Source organism: Podarcis gaigeae (assembly GCF_964106915.1).
Source record: "Podarcis gaigeae genome assembly, chromosome: 10".
NCBI classification, from domain to species: Eukaryota; Metazoa; Chordata; class Lepidosauria; order Squamata; family Lacertidae; genus Podarcis; species Podarcis gaigeae.
In genome coordinates, this window is record NC_139686.1 from 67,863,547 (window position 1) to 67,881,522 (window position 17,976).

General features: G+C 44.7%; 1 protein-coding gene and 1 long non-coding RNA gene across 6 annotated transcripts in view; one reads left to right on the plus strand and one right to left on the minus strand.

Moving 5' to 3' along the window:
• LAMB1 (laminin subunit beta 1) overlaps positions 1 to 17,976 on the plus strand; it is a 164,675-nt gene that overhangs the window by 96,951 nt on the left and 49,748 nt on the right. The window contains exons 1-3 of one of the 5 annotated variants that reach the window (XM_083701268.1): positions 8,315 to 8,376; positions 8,464 to 8,562; positions 13,261 to 13,433. In XM_083701268.1, coding sequence (XP_083557394.1) covers positions 8,526 to 8,562; positions 13,261 to 13,433 — 210 coding nt within the window. In that variant the 5' untranslated portion in view covers positions 8,315 to 8,376; positions 8,464 to 8,525. Of the gene's footprint in view, positions 1 to 8,314; positions 8,377 to 8,463; positions 8,563 to 10,129; positions 10,232 to 11,322; positions 11,399 to 12,060; positions 12,688 to 13,260; positions 13,434 to 17,976 lie in introns of those variants that run through there. The other 4 variants (XR_014555822.1, XM_083701269.1, XM_083701270.1 and 1 more) reach the window with 4 other exon arrangements.
• On the minus strand, positions 6,923 to 10,273 carry LOC310826587. The gene is made up of 3 exons (XR_014555864.1): positions 10,169 to 10,273; positions 8,441 to 8,558; positions 6,923 to 8,353 (listed from the first exon to the last, which is right to left on the minus strand). It is a non-coding gene; the product is annotated as an uncharacterized lncRNA (long non-coding RNA).

Below are 17,976 nucleotides of genomic sequence, written 5' to 3' on the forward strand. Positions count from 1 at the left end.
CTCTTACTTCTAAAGAGACATGCATAGGATTAAACGTAATTCAACCCATAGCGTCGTGCATTCTAAGAACTTATATGCAGGAGAAAAATGACAAGCAGTAAAAGGCTTGTCATGTGAAGTGAAGAATGTATTGTCTTCCAAGCACTGGACTGGGGTGCATTGGGTTAGATTATATGCTCTTTGTTAGACTGAGTTGATCAGAGAGAAAATATACTGCGTGGCTCAGCTGTTCGTGTCATGGCTGAATTTGCTGTGCTGTGCATATGCAGATAGGCAGCCGGATCAGCACCCAGATCTCTTCATGTTGTTTTACCTATCAAACTAGGTTCTTCATATCCCAGCCAATGAAACAAGGAAAATTAGAGTGTTAAAGGTAAAGGACCCCTGACAGTTAAGTCCAGTCACGAACGACTCTGGGATTGCGACGCTCATCTCGCTTTACTGGCCGAGGGAGCCGACATTTGTCTGCAGACAGTTTTTCCGGGTCATGTGGCCAGCATGAATAAGCCACTTCTGGCAAACCAGAACAGTGCACGGAAACGTTGTTTACCTTCCCGCCGGAGTGGTACCTATTTATCTACTTGCACTTTGATGTGTTTTCGAACTGCTAGGTTGGCAGGAGCTGGGACTGAACAACGGGAGCTCACCCCGTTGCAGGGATTCAAACCGCTGACCTTCCAATCGGCAAGCCCTAGGCTCAGTGGTTTAGACCACAGCACTACCCACGTCCCTTAATATCCCAGTCGATGAAACAAGAAAAATTAGAGTGCTACTTTCTGGAAATAAACGAGAGGAAGACAGAGATGGAATGCATTCTAGGTATAGTACAGAGGTCCCTCGGGTTACAAACGCTTTGGGTTACAAACACTTCAGGTTACAGACTCCGCTAACCTGGAAGTAGTACCTTGGGTGGAGAACTTTACTTCAGGATGAGAACAGAAATCGTGCAGCGGCGGTGCAGCGGCAGCAGGAGGCCCCATTAGTTAAAGTGGTACCTCAGGTTAAGAATAGTTTCCGGTTAAGAATGGGCCTCCGGAACGAATTAAGTTCTTAACCAGAGGTACCACTGTATATTTTTACAGTTATATTATAACCCTAACTCTTAAATAGGGCCACTGCAATCTGGAGTGCCTTCTATTTATTCAAGTGCAATGTACTTTTTTGATAGTAGCAGCAGTGATTATGATGACTGTTCCTTCCTTGCCATACTCCTACCATGTTCTGTGGCTAATACAAGTTATGAACCTGCAAAGAGGCAATATAAGAGCGAAAACAGGTTGGTCTCAAAATATAGGCATGTCCTGGCTCAGTTTCACCCTGTATGTTCAGACTTTACCTTGGGGCACATAGGCCATTTTCACCACTGATATTACTCCCCTCACAATCAGTTTCCTTCTGTTTCCCTGCAGTTTTCCTCCACAGGTCAAGAGCCATCTTTCTTGAGATCACCTTGTTAAAGAGAGCACAAACAACAGCCTGGCTATCTGCCTCTCCTCTCCTCGGAAGCAAGGCTGTGAGCTGGTTGGATCCAAAGCTATTTCTTCTTTCAGTAAGTGCAGATGGGATATTTTGCCTTTAAATTAGGGCTTTCTGGATCAAGTTAGCCATATTGATTTGTATGCTGTTGGTGGATTATTGTCATTGTCTTGTTGGGCTGTGTATGTGAAAAGGGGAGCCATAAAGGCGTCTTCTTCTGTTTGTCCCCATGTCAGTTTCAGTTTACAGTGGTACCTCGGGTTAAGTCCTTAATTCGTTCCGGAGGTCCGTGATTAACCTGAAACTGTTCCTAACCTGAAGCACCACTTTAGCTAATGGGGCCTCCTGCTGCTGCCACGCTGCCGGAGCACGATTTCTGTTCTCATCCTGAAGCAAAGTTCTTAACCTGAGGTACTATTTCTGGGTTAGCGGAGTCTGTAACCTGAAGCATATGTAACCCGAGGTCCACTGTATTGGTTAATTTTTCTAGTAGGGCTGTTTCCCATACTATTTGGTACCATTGGTCCATGCTTACCCCTGACAGGTCTCTCCAGTGTCTGGTTATGGTGTTTCTGGCTGCTGAAAGTAGGTGGGTTATGAGTGCTTTGTGGTGTAAATGGGCATTGTTGTCTTGGAAGATGCTTAGTTTGTAAAAATGTTACATGGAAAAATACGAGAGACATTCCACATACCTCTGTAAAGCAAGAAAAACTTTAATACAAAATAATAATTAGGGCTTTCTGAATTATCCTTCAGAAGCCTAAAATATTGTGAAGGCACACTTTGAACAGATTGTCTGGATAAGCCAAGGTACGTACACGTACGTGTGTGTGTGTGTGTGTGTGTGTGTGTGTGTGACTGACTGCAAGCTTTGTTCTATAAAACATTCTCATGCCCTTCCAGGTGACCTAATGCTTTTGAGACCTCCTGGACTGTATTTTAAACACCTGGTGTCAGCTATCTTGGGAGTTCTTTCACACGCAATAACTCTCAGAATTCACAACCTACATTTATTATTTTCTCAATTATAAATCTTTCCCCTCCCTCTTAATTTCCAGAAAGCCTCAATAGTCACAGCAGGAGGGGAATGCTTTCATCTTGCATAACGCTTTACCTACCAACATTTATTTACCAGCAGACCACTTTTCCCTCGGTAATACCCTAACCTCGCTGCCTAATGATTAAACCCATATGCCTCTTTCTGGAGCCTGGAGAGCTTAATAATTAGGTCAGGGGAGTGGGAGGAAAAGTTGAGGAGTGGTTTGCTAGACCCCACTCCTACCCCTCACCCTACCCCTGCAATGCTGTTCCCAGATTGATTGATGAGGCAGCAAGAAACTTTTAAACATTGCGATAATAAATTCCCTCTCCCAATCACGTCTCCTCCTGCCCCCACGCAAAGTGCAGGGAAAAGAAGAAAACATGTGCAATACTCTGGAAGGATCTCCAGCAACGCTGTTCACGGCAGCTTGTGTTTACATTCAAATCTCTAAAACATGAATGTTTGGGTATTCAGAAGTGGGTTGATGTCCCCCCTAAACCACCTCAACATCTAAATCTCTCCGCTACCTGTGAAAAACCGGCTGCCATATTTGTCCCAGGCAGCATTATTTGGAGTATATTTCAGGCTTTCCTTTGTCACTGGTGTTTACATATAAATTATTGGGATGGTGCTCAGCGCCAGAGCATATGCTTTGCAGCAAAAGGTTCCAAGTTTGTTGCAGGACCCCCCCCCCCCAATCATTCAGTTTGTACAAACACAACACACACGGGACGTTTCTGTTATAAATTCATAGTAAATCAACTGTACATCGGATTTACACTGGTCCACTTTTATTTTGCTCCATGAAGGAAGGACTATCAAAGGGGAATGGTTTGATACAGGATGGCCATAATCCCTTAACCGTACCAACGTGATGGTCCCAGACAGAAGACCATCAAGGACACAATGGACTTGCATATGGGAGTGGATTCAACACGGACTGGAACAAAGGACAATGATCAGATCTTCCCTCTGGGGGCAGGAAACTACCAACTCCCCTTTGTCCTTTGGAAATGACTCATGGGGAGGGGGAAAGGAGGAACCAGCCAGGTGACAAGATACTCAGGTTACTTCCACAACCCCTCCCTCAACCCCTCCTTTTTGTGATGTGTCAATGATGTAGTTGTGATGTAGTTCTAGGGGTGTAGCTTGGGGGATTAGTAGCTAATAAAAGTTGGGGTCTTCTTTTGTTCGGGACTTCCATCTTGCTTCATCTTGTTGTGGGTGGGAGTCCTGTCGCGGCAGTTTTCAATAAAGGCCAAGCCTACAGGCTGCTGTTTTGCTCCAAATTGTCCTGGTTGCTGCCTTTGTCTTGTTGGCCAAGGGAGCCCTCGGATTCCTCCATTAACAAGTTCAATCCCTGATATCTCCAGGCAGGGCAGAGAGAGAATTTTGCCTGACACCTTGGATAGCCACTGCCAGTTGGCATTGATCAAGGAGAAGTAAGCTGTGGTCCTTCAGTTGTTATGGCATTTGACCTCTCAGCAGCCCCAACAAGCATGGACAAGAGTTAGGGCTGATGGGGGTTGTAGTTCCACAACGTCTGGGAAGCCGGAGCTTCTCCATCACTGGTGTAGGCCAGTGTTTCCCAACCTTGGGCCTCCAGCTGTTTTTGAACTACAATTCCCATCATCCCTGACCACTGGTCTTGCTAGCTAGGGATGATGGCAGTTGAAGTCCAAAAACAGCTGGAGGTCCAAGGTTGAGAAACACTGGTGTAGGCCATACTGACTGGACTAGAGGGCCTCTGACTGCATATAAGGCTGCTTTCTATGTTTTGTCCAGCAATCTTTACAGCAGTTGCCTAATTTTGTGAACCCAACTAGTGATAACAGTGTGTAGTTTTGTGAAAATACTCTCTCTGTGTTAACATTTATGCCGTATCTTAAAAACAAAAAAATTATTGTTTTTGTACAGCCTACTTCATCAGATCATCTGACCAACTGCACTGCCGTCCACAGAAGCTAGTTCTTCTTCTAGTTTTTAATGTGCCACAAGACTTTTACTTTTTCTGCAGACTCTGGAAGCTGCATCCACAGAGTTGCTGTATGTACTAAGCTAGCTGCAACTTTATTGGCTCGACATGTTGCTCCATGCATCATAGCGACTCTTATCTGTGGACTAATATGCAAACTATGCGAGAAAGATATTGGTGGTTGTGACAGACTCCAGTTGATGGGCCTCGTACAACTATGTCCCAGTTGGGGTTTTAAAGATAGGGAGTCTGAAACAGTGTGATTTCAAGTCTTAAAGCACCATGTGTCACCCAAAAAGATTACCACCACTCAGGCCCAGTTCCCGGCTGGGAACAGAAAGCTAGATTATTAGGGACACAACTAAGCTGGAAACCTTCTGACTTCCCGCTTTGTATGTACAAGCAGCCTTCACTCATGTGACTGCAATCTGAAGTAGCATTGTCCAGACACATGTTTTCCACCCTAGCTGCTCTGTGTGCAAATAAAGCCTCGGTTAGGCTAGATGTGTGACAAAATGAGGCTGTTCTCTCACCATTAGAAATGTTTCTAACCCAATTTATACTTCTAATTCATAATTTTATCAAATTTATTTTTATAGTCTGGATATACAGTGGTACCTCGGATTACATACGCTTCAGGTTACATACGCTTCAGGTTACAGACTCCACTAACCCAGAAATAGTTCCTCGGGTTAAGAACTTTGCTTCAGGATGAGAACAGAAATCGCACAGCAGCAACAGGAGGCCCCATTAGCTAAAGTGGTGCTTCAGGTTAAGAACAGTTTCAGGTTAAGAACGGACCTCCGGAACGAATTAAGTACTTAACCCGAGGTACCACTGTATAGACACTGACTTCTTGTATCACTGTGTATTTGCAGAATCAAATAAAAGTGTTTTTTCCTAGCAGTTCACTAGCTGTACGCCGGCTCCCTTGGCCAATAAAGCGAGATGAGCGCCACAACCCCAGAGTCGTTGGCGACTGGACCTAACGGTCAGGGGTCCCTTTACCTTTACCTTGATTGGACAAGCATGAAATGATTGTTGCCTGTACAATAAAACATAACGTGTTTGCTGCTTTTAATCCTCTTCACAACCCTTTCAAATTGTTTCCAGCCTGTCCCAGAGAAGCCCCAGATTCAGTTGTTCACAGGCACACCCAGGAACCACCTGAATTGAACTCAGTGGTTGTGGTCCAGTTTGGGAAGCCCTGACTTAAAGGGTTAAGTAGCCTTGGCTCCCTGTGAGTTTGAAGAGCCTCCAGCCGTTTCCTCATGACTCACCTCTCTCAAATGTGGGTGGCCTAATCAGTGGGTGGCTGCCCTTCCCCCCAGGCTATAAACATCTCCAGGACATAAACTGTATCCCACAGGCAGACCCATCTCCCAGTGTTTGGGGTGGGGTGGGGGGTTGTTGCATTCTCTTGCCATGGGCAGAAGGGAGGGGGGGAAGAGATGCTAAATCAGGTTTTCTAAGCAAGATGTTGGCAAGTCCTCAAGCTCACACATTGCCTAAACTGTGGTTACAAAAATGGTAGGGTTGCAAATTTCAAGATATTGATCAGCACAATCATCAGTTAAAGCTTTAATAAGGAGTACACACCAGGTAAGTGGCCATATCAGTAGATTTATGGGACCTGTGTCCCAGGTTGTTTTTCACAAACAGCATTAAAAGTCACACACAGAGTGAAGGTAGATGTGTTGACCCATAAGCAAGATGCTAAAGATCATAATAGGGCAATAACTTTGTATGATATTTTAGTTGGCATAATAAAGGTATTTCCCCAGTAATATAGCATTTGGAACATTAAATGCACCTTTCAGACTTTTTTGTCATTTATGCTTGCATGGAGATTACTGGGGCACAGTTCTGACTGCGAAAAAATAGTTTAAATTAATTGAAGGCTGTATAAAAGGTAGGTTTCTACTGACAAGAAGAGACAAGGGTTGCATTATCAACTAATTTGTTGAAATACACCTTATTCATGATTAGATAATCTGCCATGTATTCAAGATAAAGATATTAGCTACAACACATTATGGAATTTTTGTGCTGGTGTTGTAAACAAAAATTGCCCTTTTCCCTTATGGGGTATCCAAGAGCCCATATAGAGTCCTCTAACACACTGGACAGGACTAGAATACTATAATCTTATGCCTTTCCTACCTCAGCACCCCACACACCAAACCAATAATCCACAATACTGCCTGTGACAAACACAGAACAGATCATAAACCTTCAGCTTAATGGCTACAGGTGGTAAGGTCAATGTTGCACATAATTCTACAAAGCACCCTGTGATTTTAAAAAAACAACAACCTCAGAGACCAAACCATTCAATCAATGCAACAGATGCTCTACTTCATCATAAATTTGGCCCAAACTAATTGTGAATGAAAAGTTCAAAACCTCAAACCTTCAGGACAACATAGAGATAGATATAACTTTATTCGCATTAGCCAATGGCCATAGCAACAGTAAAATATATTTATAAGGAACAATTAAAATGTCCGTCTTCAGAACTTCTTCAGGTTGGATGTCAAAAAACAAAACAAAACATGGATGGCATGATATTGGAGCCCAAAACTCTGCAGTTCGTTACAGAGTTGACATGAAGTACATAGGAGGTAATAAGTATACTCAGGCTACAATCCCATACACACCTGGAAGCCCCATTGAACTCAGTGGGACTTACTGTTGAGGAAGCATGGGTAGGTTAGTGCTGTGAGTTATTGTCACTTATAACATACCTCAGGGGGTAGCTAGACTTCAGCCTTACAGGAGCAACATTGCCTTTTACTAGAACCCTGAGTTCCACCAACCAGATCCAGGTGCAAAATATTTAGAATAAAAGAATTCTAAGCCTGGGAACTGGTTCTGAGTACCAGAACTAAACTGAATAGCAATTTTCCAGTTCTTCCACACAAAAATCCACTCTTTGTTACAGCATGCATTTTCCCCATGCCTGGTCTTCAAATCACCAATGTAACTTGAGATAAGGGTTTGTTTTGTTGTTGCCTTTGTTAAGCAGGGTGAAAAATCCTTGCTTGTTTACTTCAAATCACCCAGAGATCTACCAGTAGATCACCAGTAGGTCTACTCACCAGTAGATCTACTCACCCCTGCCATTGATAGTTACTATAGACAACTATGACTTACATGGAACCCAAAACATTTTGTCTATCAATAGCTTTCACATATATTTGGTAAGAGGAAACAGCTTGTTTCACTTAGATCAACTACTACTAAAACAGAGGTTTTTTTGGTGGGGTGGGAATCAGGGATTGAAACTGCATTGTTTAAGGAAATTTCTGATGGAATTGTTAGCATTTTAAAATGCTTCTAGGTCCCAGTCGGTGTGGAATGCAAAATCATATTTGATCCAAGTAAATCCAGATGTTTGGTGACTAGTATTTCATTTCTTCACAGCATCCCTGTGAGGTAGGTTAGGTGGAGAGCAGCAACTGATCCAGGGTCGCCAAGTGAGTGGGAATTTGAAACCTGGTCGTGCTCCAAAACGCTAACTGATAACCCAAAACTCTGGAGGTCCTCTGTTTTAGCTATGAAGCAACCGATGAGCATACCAAAGCCAAGTCCCGAGTCTAAATATTTGCAGCAGAAATAACCTGAAGGCGCTAAGCTCTTTGCCCGACTGTAAAGTAAACAACTGTCACAATGGAGACAAAGGACAGAAGTTCCTGTGCAACCCTCGAGGGTCTCTTTGCAGGAGCTCTCCCTAACGTTGCCCTGGCTGGATTGCAGCCTCGCGGACCCTCCCTCTTCTAGCGCCTGCGTAGTGGAGCCTCCCTCTCTCTATAGCAAGCGGGAGATTCCTTTCTCCCAGTGTCAGATTTGCATCCCGGCTGGAAGGAAGGAGCAGAAAAGGGTAAGGAGATAAAACTGCATGCCTTGCTGCCTTTGCTGTGGGAGATAAAAACCCTGCAACTTACTCTTTTTCCTCTCCCTTTTGCAGAAAGAAAGGTGAAATCCGGGTGGCTGTTTTGTTCTCTTTTCTTTCCTGGCAGAAGTAATGAGATGGGGCTTCTCCAGGTGCATCTTTGCTGTTTCCTAGGTAATTAAACATTGCTGTTTAATGTTGTTATAAACTGCCTTCTTGTTTTAAGCAGTCGGTGTGTATTCCCTGTTCCTCAAACTGAGAATAACTTTGTTAGTCCCGGAGCAGAACTTTTGTTTGTCATTCAAACCATCCCGTTTTAACAAATTTCAGATGTGCGGCAGCAACAAAAGGAGCTGCAGCACGAACTTTTGCAAGCGATGGCATTTGCCCAAGTACTTAGAAAACTCCCTTGTTGCAATTTAACCACCACCCCCCTCCTCTCGTTTCTCGCTACCCTTATCTCTTCCCCTTCCTCTCCCTAGAGACTGCAAGCTCATTGCGGGCATAGACCGGTTTTCTAGCTACATCCGCCTTTATGTTACTCATGTACTATGAACGATCAAACGGGCTGTTTCCTCCGAAAGTTCCTTGCAGCTGTAAGGATGCGCTGGAAGTTGGGGCATTTGCATGGCTAAGGCTGCAATCCTGCGCCCACTTACATGGGAGCAAGCCAGACTTACTTTCGAGGAAGTGCGCGTGGGATCGGCTGGCAATCAAAGAGTTGGAGAGTTGGAAGAGACCCTAAGGGACATTTAGTCCAACCCCCCTGCAATGCAGGAATGCACGTTGATGTGGAAGTACGTTTTAGGGAACCTCGTGGGTTTACTTCCGCGTAAACCTGCATAGGATGAGGCTGCAAATAGGCTCGGGATGTAAGGCTGAAGTTCCAACTCCCACCTGGGAGTAAGTCCCATTGAATCCACTAGGGCAGGCAACCCCAAACTCGGCCCACCAGATGTTTTGGGACTACAATTCCCATCATCCATGACCACTGGTTAGGGATGATGGGAGTTGTAGTCCCAAAACATCTGGAGGGCCGAGTTTGGGGGTGCCTGCGCTAGGGCTTACTGTATAAGGCTTCGATCCTGTGCGCATTCTTCATGGTGCAAGTCCCATCAAACACAGTGGCATTTACTTCCGAGTAAACGGACATCGGACTGCGCTTTACATAAGTTAATACTGTATTATCGCACGATTTTTCGCTTGTATTTTCGCAGTGACTCATAGCCCACTCTTAGATGCTAAGAACCTATTTTTAAAGTAGCCTGTGAACAATTCAGGCAAACTCAGACCTTTAAAAGAATCCCCACAACCCCAACGGACACGCTGATAGAGACAGATCCACACGTCTGGGGAGTGCAGAGAAGTCCCCAGTTGCTTTTATTTTGATTATACATTTTGTGGTTTTATATTTTGATTTTGTTCTGTGAACCGAGAGATAGAGAAACCCAACCCGGTTTATGCCGCGATTCCTATACATCCCAGGCTGTAAACCCCATTGAAAGCAAATTGGCTCGCGTTCCTTGAGCATCAGCTTGCTTGGCTAGCTTGCAGCCGTGTAGACAAGCGCGAAGCCTGGGAACCCAAAACCCCGCGGAACTCAGTGAGGAGGACGACGCCCGTGGGCGCGTTCGTGAGAATGGCGCGACACCCGAGTCGCGGGGAAACGCAAGCGCCTCGCCTGCTGCTCAAGCCCCCCTGTTAGCAAAGTGAAATGATGCCCTGGAACCGCTTCAGCCCCCAGAAACCTTGCGCGCAGGCACACACACACACCCCCTACCATAGCGCATTCCTAGGTTGGTCTACTCGGAAGCAAGGCCAGCCGCGGCGTGCTTGCTCCTAGGTAAGCGCCAAGAGGCCTTGGCTTTCCGCTCCGCCTTCTTCGCGCTCTTCCTCGCCGCCGCTCCTGGTTTGCGTGCGCTCAGCTCCCCAGAGGGAGAAGCGGCCCGGCGTGGATTTGGGAAGAGTCGTCGCCTGGCGCCATATGGCTTTCCTTGCCCGCTTGTTCTCCGCCGCTGGGCGAGGAGGGGAGGGAATGGCGCCGGCTCCGTGAGGGGGAAATTGGCGGGAACTTCTTCCCCCTCCGCCAGCCGCGTTTTCCCCTCAGCCTCGTGGCTCCCTCCGAAGCCTTCAGACTTGGCCTCCTCTTTGGAGCACGCTTCGCCTCACGACCTTCCAGTTAACACATTTATATTCCTATCCCACTCCAAGGTGGCCTTTCCCTGCTCTCCATATCGTCCTCAGGACAACCCTGTGACTTTGGTCATGGTGTGTCCAGAGCGAGGACAAAAATGTGGCCGCCTCCAAATATTTCTGATTTCTTATTCAGGATGGTGCAGGCGGTTTTTCACACACACACACACACACACACACACACACTCACTCACTCTCTCTCTCTCACACACTCACACTCACACTCACACTCACTCACTCTGCATTGAGCAGAGGGCACAATATGGAGAAGATCCCGTTTGGGGGCGCCACGTTTTGGCCTCGCACAGTGTTACAAAAGATGGCCAAACTTCTCTTCGCAACAGTTCCTTTGGGAATGGAGTTTGTTGAAGCACCTCGCCCCCTTGCCTTCTGCGCATGCTCTCAAGGGCGCTGTTTATGCGCCCCTTTGGCTCACACCCAGTGTGTTGCTTGTGGGGCACAGTGGCATAGCGTGGGTTGTCAGCACCCGGGGCAAGGCAAGTAATTTGCACCCCCTAACCCATGGATTTGCCCCCCTAACCCCCAGATGTTGTGTCCGGTGCGGCCGGCCCCCCTGCACCCCCCACGCTACGCCACTGGTGGGGCAGGTTAGGAAGAGAGATGGCTGCTGCACCAAGGCCACCCAGTGAGCTTTGTGACTGAAGGGGGATTTGAACCCTGGTTCGGGTTTTTTTAACAACCACACAGACTCTCAAAAGTTAGTCTCATTGGGACTGCAGCCTTTATGGGTTGCGCATGTGCAAGCTTGGTACAACTGCGCCAGCGGCTAGGATTCAGTCTGAAAACAGAACCCTATGTACGGTTTAAAGGTAAAGGTAAAGGTACCCCTGCCCGTACGGGCCAGTCTTGACAGACTCTGGGGTTGTGCGCCCATCTCACTTAAGAGGCCAGGGGCCAGCGCTGTCCGGAGACACTTCCGGGTCACGTGGCCAGCATGACATCGCTGCTCTGGCGAGCCAGAGCCGCACACGGAAACGCCGTTTACCTTCCCGCTGGTAAGCGGTCCCTATTTATCTACTTGCACCCGGAGGTGCTTTCAAACTGCTAGGTTGGCAGGCGCTGGGACCGAGCAGCGGGAGCGCACCCCGCCGCAGGGATTCGAACCGCTGACCTTTCGATCGGCAAGTCCTAGGCGCTGAGGCTTTAACTCACAGCGCCACCTGCGTCCCAGACATGTACGGTTTACACAGAAGTATATTCATTTCACGTGCATCTCATTGTTCATCCAAGGCTCAAGGCAGCATACAAGCTTCTTTCTAATTTTCAAACGAGATTGAAGAAAGAATTCCTGGCCTAAGGCCCCTTGGTCACATCCACACCAGTCATATTACTTTAACAGTAATGGTTTCCCCCCAAAGAATCCTGGGAATTTTGTGTTTAACTTCTCACAGAACTGCCATTTTTAGCGCCCTTAACAAACAACAGTTTTCAGGATTATTATTTTTTTTGCGGGGGGAGGGTTATTGTTTTTATTTTGATTATGTATTTTGTGGTTCTATACCTCTGGGTATAGGGCGGTATATAAATTCAATAATAAATAATAATAGTGCTTTGAATGTGGATATACCCTGGTCAGCTTCATGGCTACCATCACATTTAAATTGGGGTCTCATCAGTCCCAGCCTGACGCACTAATCCAATGGAAGCTAATGAGGGATCCACCAGATCCCTTGGACCACAACTCCCATCATCCTGGTGGGAACTGTAGTCCACAAATCCAGAGGGCGCCTGGTTGGCTGCCCCTTTTGTAACCATTTTTCTACACTGGTATTCTATCATACAGCCTTCTTTGTTCTTATTTCTAGGTAAAAAATGGGAGGCAGTGTAAAATTGTGCCTGCTGTCTTTTTTTCCAGTATCACTGAATGCTTTAAACTGAAGGGGGAAATGGTAGTTAATAACAAATGCTTGTCACCTTTTGCTCATCCTGTACTAAGTTCAAATAACTCAGTGGGTAGATAACCATTCCCCCCTATAAGTGTTTGGGCTCCTTTTCTATTTATTTTTTATGGTGACATGCATGTGTCATGGACGGAAAATTGAAGGAATTTTGGTGTGGATGCTCCACCACAGATGCATTTCACAAGTTAGTGCAGTTTGCTCAAATAACTTTCTGAAGTATTTTCAGTGGTGCACTCAACTGTGAGGTGAATCACTTTGATTTCTCTTTCATCACCTGGGTGTCCCATTTGTGGCAACCTAAATGAAAAAAATAAACAAACCTAAACCACAGCTCTCCACAGACAGGAATGAGACAAAGTTGTGTGATTTGCCCTGTGGTGATGAGGGGCCCCTATATTTTCAATAAATCTGTTTTAGTTTTTTTGCTACTTGCCCAGTTTAAATAACCATAGAATCCAGAATGCTTTTATTCTAATCTGGGACAGGAATCGGTGGCTATCGCCTGCTTACAGTACTTGCAAGTTCACAAAAGCATTGACAGAGATTGCTTATTCTTCAGCAAGAAAATGATTTGGCACAACTACATAGGGTTTAGTGTCTATCCCTTATTATTGTTAGCATCAACACATTTATGAAATTGCCATCTGGCAATTACCCCGTTTGTAAGGTGATGCTAATCATGGCAGACACCACTGAAACATCTCCTCTTCCAAATGCTGATCTGCTCCTGGCCCTTGCTTCTCCTTCCCATTTTTAGGCCTTTGGACCATTGCAGGAGCTCAGGAACCAGAATTCAGCTACGGATGTGCGGAGGGGAGCTGCTATCCAGCCACAGGAGACTTGCTGATTGGCCGGGCTGACAAGCTAACTGTCACGTCCACATGTGGGCTTCAAAAGCCTGAACCATACTGCATTGTGAGCCACCTCCAGGTAAGTTTTTGCAGAAGAAGACTGTCTCAGAGCAAAGAGGAATTCGGTTGAGTGTAATTGAAGGGCAATTGATTATAACAGTCCTGGGTCTTCCTCTCTCTCTCCCCCCTTAGCTGACCAAGCAGCCCCACACCCTCTCTAGATAAGTAGAAACATCTGGTGCTGTCCAGAGCTTTGAGAGGAAGCAGAGACCATCCCCCTGGCTCAGATTTGTTTGTACAGTTGCATGTGTCCTGCTGTTTCCTGCTCTTGTTTGTTTTTGCTCCCTGAAAGCACCGAACCACCTTCTCCCAGGATCATTAGGAGCGTGAGCCCTTCTTTCCCGCAGTCCTAGCTGTGACACCAACAAAAATTCTTATCTCAAACTTCTGGGAATTCTGTCCAAAAATGCAGATAAATCCCAGGACTCTTAGTTTTAACAAAATATCTATGTCACTGGGCATGTCTGCATGGGAAGTTACCCCATTTCTGATTCAGCTTTTTTTAGTGCGGAAGTGAAGTCACATCAGGAAGAAGCAAATGATGTGGGTGGGGGATCCCATTCTTTAATTGTGTTTCAAGTCCTTTGGATAATGCTGGCCTAAGATATTTTGATTCCCCCAAGTTAAACAAAAAACAAAAGACCACCACCGACATCAACAATCTTATACTTAAAAGCCATGTGTGCACTGCAGACAGAGTAGCTACTGTTTGGGAAAGTCAGTTATTGCCTCCTTGAATGGATAGATCTCACTATCTATGGATCAAGACCACAGGTCAGAACTTGGGCTGTGTTCCTATATACACTTACAAGGGAGTAAATCCCATTGAGCACATTAGGATTACTCTTGATTAAATATCCATAGGAATGTGCTGTCTACTTACACTGAGATTAGTATTGGGACGACACTGATGTTAATGGCTACTAATTTCCCTCAAACTAGCATTTAGAGTTCATATTCTGCATACTGATAAGATGGTTCTTATAACTAGCCATTGTGTGTGTGAGGGGAGTGGCATTTCTGCATCAGTGTCAAATTTCTCTTCTGTAGTTCTGGTCACAATTAAGCGGGTCTTAATTCCCAATGCATTGTAAGTACATGCAAAATTTCAGCTGAAGTTACTTGTTCTTAAACTATAATTGTTTATAGACTAGGAATGTTAATGGTTAATGTGATTGTGGTGTAATGAGTCCAGATATATTAATAAAAACATTCTGCTGATTGCAGTACCCCCAGCATGATATATGAGAGCTGTCTAGACTACTTCCTTCATTTACAGTCTCTGGAAAGATATATAGCTAAAATTCTAGCAATTTCAGTGTGGTTGTAGATATAGACTAAGGAAATACAGTTAAGCAAACAAGGTCTAAGTAATACATTGTTAAATAACCCATTCTTTTCCCAGAGCATTTTTCAGATATAAAACAAATTTTGTCAAAAAGAAAATGAAATATGCTTTGAGTAAACAAATAGACAGTTATATATATATATATAAACTTAGTAAGTATTTTCTTAAAATAAATAAATAAGAGAAAGTAGCAGAGTAGTTTTTAATCTGAATAATGGGGAAAAGCTATATCCAGTTTTGGAAGACTCAACCCTTAGGGATGATGGTGAAAATGTTTCTGGTTATCCAGGTGAGAACAGGGCAATGAGCATATGGAAAGTAAAAATATCTACTTGAAGAAACCAATAATTGTAAGAGCAAGTCAGAAAGAAAAAAGGGAGTTGGTGTATTGGTAATGATATGTAATACTAGAAGCCTACAAGCCAATCTGGGGAAGAGGGAGTGCTCAGGTTGAAAAGAGAACATGGATAATACTGAGTATATGAGAATCATGTTATCGTGAGATAAAGAAAGAAATTGGGAATAATCAAGACAGAAAGAGTTTGCAGTAATGAGGGACTTCAAAAACCTTCACAGTGACCATGCAAAATAGATGTTCATGTTGCAAGAAAAAGGCAAACTTTCTGGATAGCACAAATAGCTGTTCCTTGGAATGTACTATAATGGCATCTGATGCTCCCTCAAAGGTTGACTACAAGTCTACCCACTCTGCCATTCCACTCCCACCAGCAGAATATAGCTAGTCAGGGGGCACAGCCCACAGAAAATACGTTAATCTAAGATTTATAGCTATTGGTCATGCTTATAAATTCCTTGCCATCCACACATGATATTAGGCCACCACGGAGCAACACAATGCAGACTGCAACTGTACCACAATCAGCAAAAAAGGAATTAACTTGTCTTGAGAGCAGATAACTCAAGGAAAAAATGTCACTCAATACAGAATTATATGCACATAGTTAAATATGCAGGATATATCCTAGAAAACATTCACACATTTTAGAGATAGAGAACATCAGATGGGATGGTGTTTTCTTATAACCACCTGGATAAATTTATGACACTGTTGAGACTCATGGGATTTGGCCCATCACTTTTAACAGAGAGAAGTGCAATTAGGAAACTAACTGGGTCAGATGCATTCTTATGGGTCTGGTTTGTCAACAAAAAGACCAACATGTCCTCTCCTGCCCAATCAATACCTTTTTGCTGCCACCCCTGCATTCACTATAAATTTCTGTCTAGGGCATTTATACTGTATTGACAGCACTGCAATGCAATACAGTGGTACCTCGGGTTACAGACGCTTCAGGTTACAGACTCTGCTAACCCAGAAATAGTACCTCAGGTTAAGAATTTTGCTTCAGGATGAGAACAGAAATCGTGCTCCTGCGGCAGCAGGAGTCCCCATTAGCTAAAGTGGTGCTTCAGGTTAAAAATAGTTTCAGGTTAAGAGCGGACCTCCGGAATGAATTAAGTACTTAACCCGAGGTACCACTGTATGCCACATTGGTTTCCATAGCCGATTGTTGACAATGACATCAGTGCTCCTTCAGGAGAATCCCCCCAAACAATCCTAACATAACTGCAGAAGGGAGGCCAATCATTAATGCAAACCGATTACCCTCCAGTGAATAACTGGATCATAAAATCTGTCTCGCCGCATAACTAAAACCAGCAGACAGTAGTTTGGACAGGACCCATCAACACATAGGAAGCACAGCAGTGGCGGACTTGGGCACTATGACACCCTGCGCAAGGCCAAAATTTGCCCCTCCCCTGTCTTCACGCTGCCTTCCCAAAGGTGGGCAAGGAGGCACCTGGCTTTGGGAAGGAGACAGGAGGACCCTAGGACCCTTTCAGAGCCTTATGCCTCCTCCCCAAATATATATATATTTAATATTTAGATTTATTGTGTTTCTAGTTGTATCTCTTTTAATTTATGCTAATGCACTGAAAGAAAGGTGGGAAATAAAATACAATTTAAAAGTAGTGCCTATTCAGAATTAAACACTTTAAAATACATTCTAAGATGCTGCTACTGATCTACAACCATGTGCAATTAGGTCATTCTGTAAGAGACACTGAGTCAGACTGACAATGACAAGGCATCCAGGAATGAAGTATCACTCTGGTAGACTGCCCAGTATCTTCCAAATGACAGTTTCATGCTAGGCAGAAAAAGCTTGAGCCAGTAAAAGCACTTCAAAGCAAACACAGACTTCAAAGCAATCAAACCATTTAGATTATTCTACAACTTTGTTCTACAATTATTCTACAACTTAGCATGTTTGTCTTTACTTCTGCTCTCTGAGTATATTCACATGTAAAGCTAAACCATGGTTTTCCACTATGCAGACAAACCTTAAAGCTCTGGCAAGGTGGCAGAGTACCAACCTCACCCCCTTCCCCCTCTCCTCTTCCCACGCGTCTGGGAGAAGGAACATTTCAGTTCCTTTGAATCTCAGCTCAGTGCTATGAGCTGAGAATTCTGCTTTAAATTCTGATCAATTTCAAGATAAGCCAGCTTCAATCCACGTGTTATAAAGCTGATTTATTAAACTAGCCATATTTTGTTTTAAACCGGGATTTCAGTTTCATGCATAATGTTAAGCCAAGATTTAAAGAAACCCAAACTGATAACAATCTCAGCAGGAAGGAGCCAGGCGTTTTGCTTCAAATCACTGAGGCTCATCAGTGTAGTGTGAAGCCAACCAGGTAGCCAACAGGCTGCCCTTCAGATATTTTGGTCTCAAACTCCCACAACAGCCTCAGTAAGCAGCATGGCCAATGGTCAAGGAAGATGGGAGTTGTTATCCACAACACCTGGAAGTCAGCATGTTGACGACCCTTCACTAAACAACAGTTTAGCATTACAGTGGTACCTCGGGTTAAGTACTTAATTTGTTCCGGAGGTCCGTACTTAACCTGAAACTGTTCTTAACCTGAAGCACCACTTTCGCTAATGGGGCCTCCTGCTGCCGCCACACCACCGGAGCACGATTTCTGTTCTCATCCTGAAGCAAAGTTCTTAGCCTGAAGCACTCTTTCTGGGTTAGCGGAGTCTGTAACCTGAAGTGTATGTAACCTGAAGTGTATGTAACCCGAGGTACCACTGTACATGTGAACAAGCCCTTTGCCTTCCAAGAGACCCATGGGTTCTAATTAGCATGGCAGACTGAACCAAGTAACTACTGGATTTTATATTTTC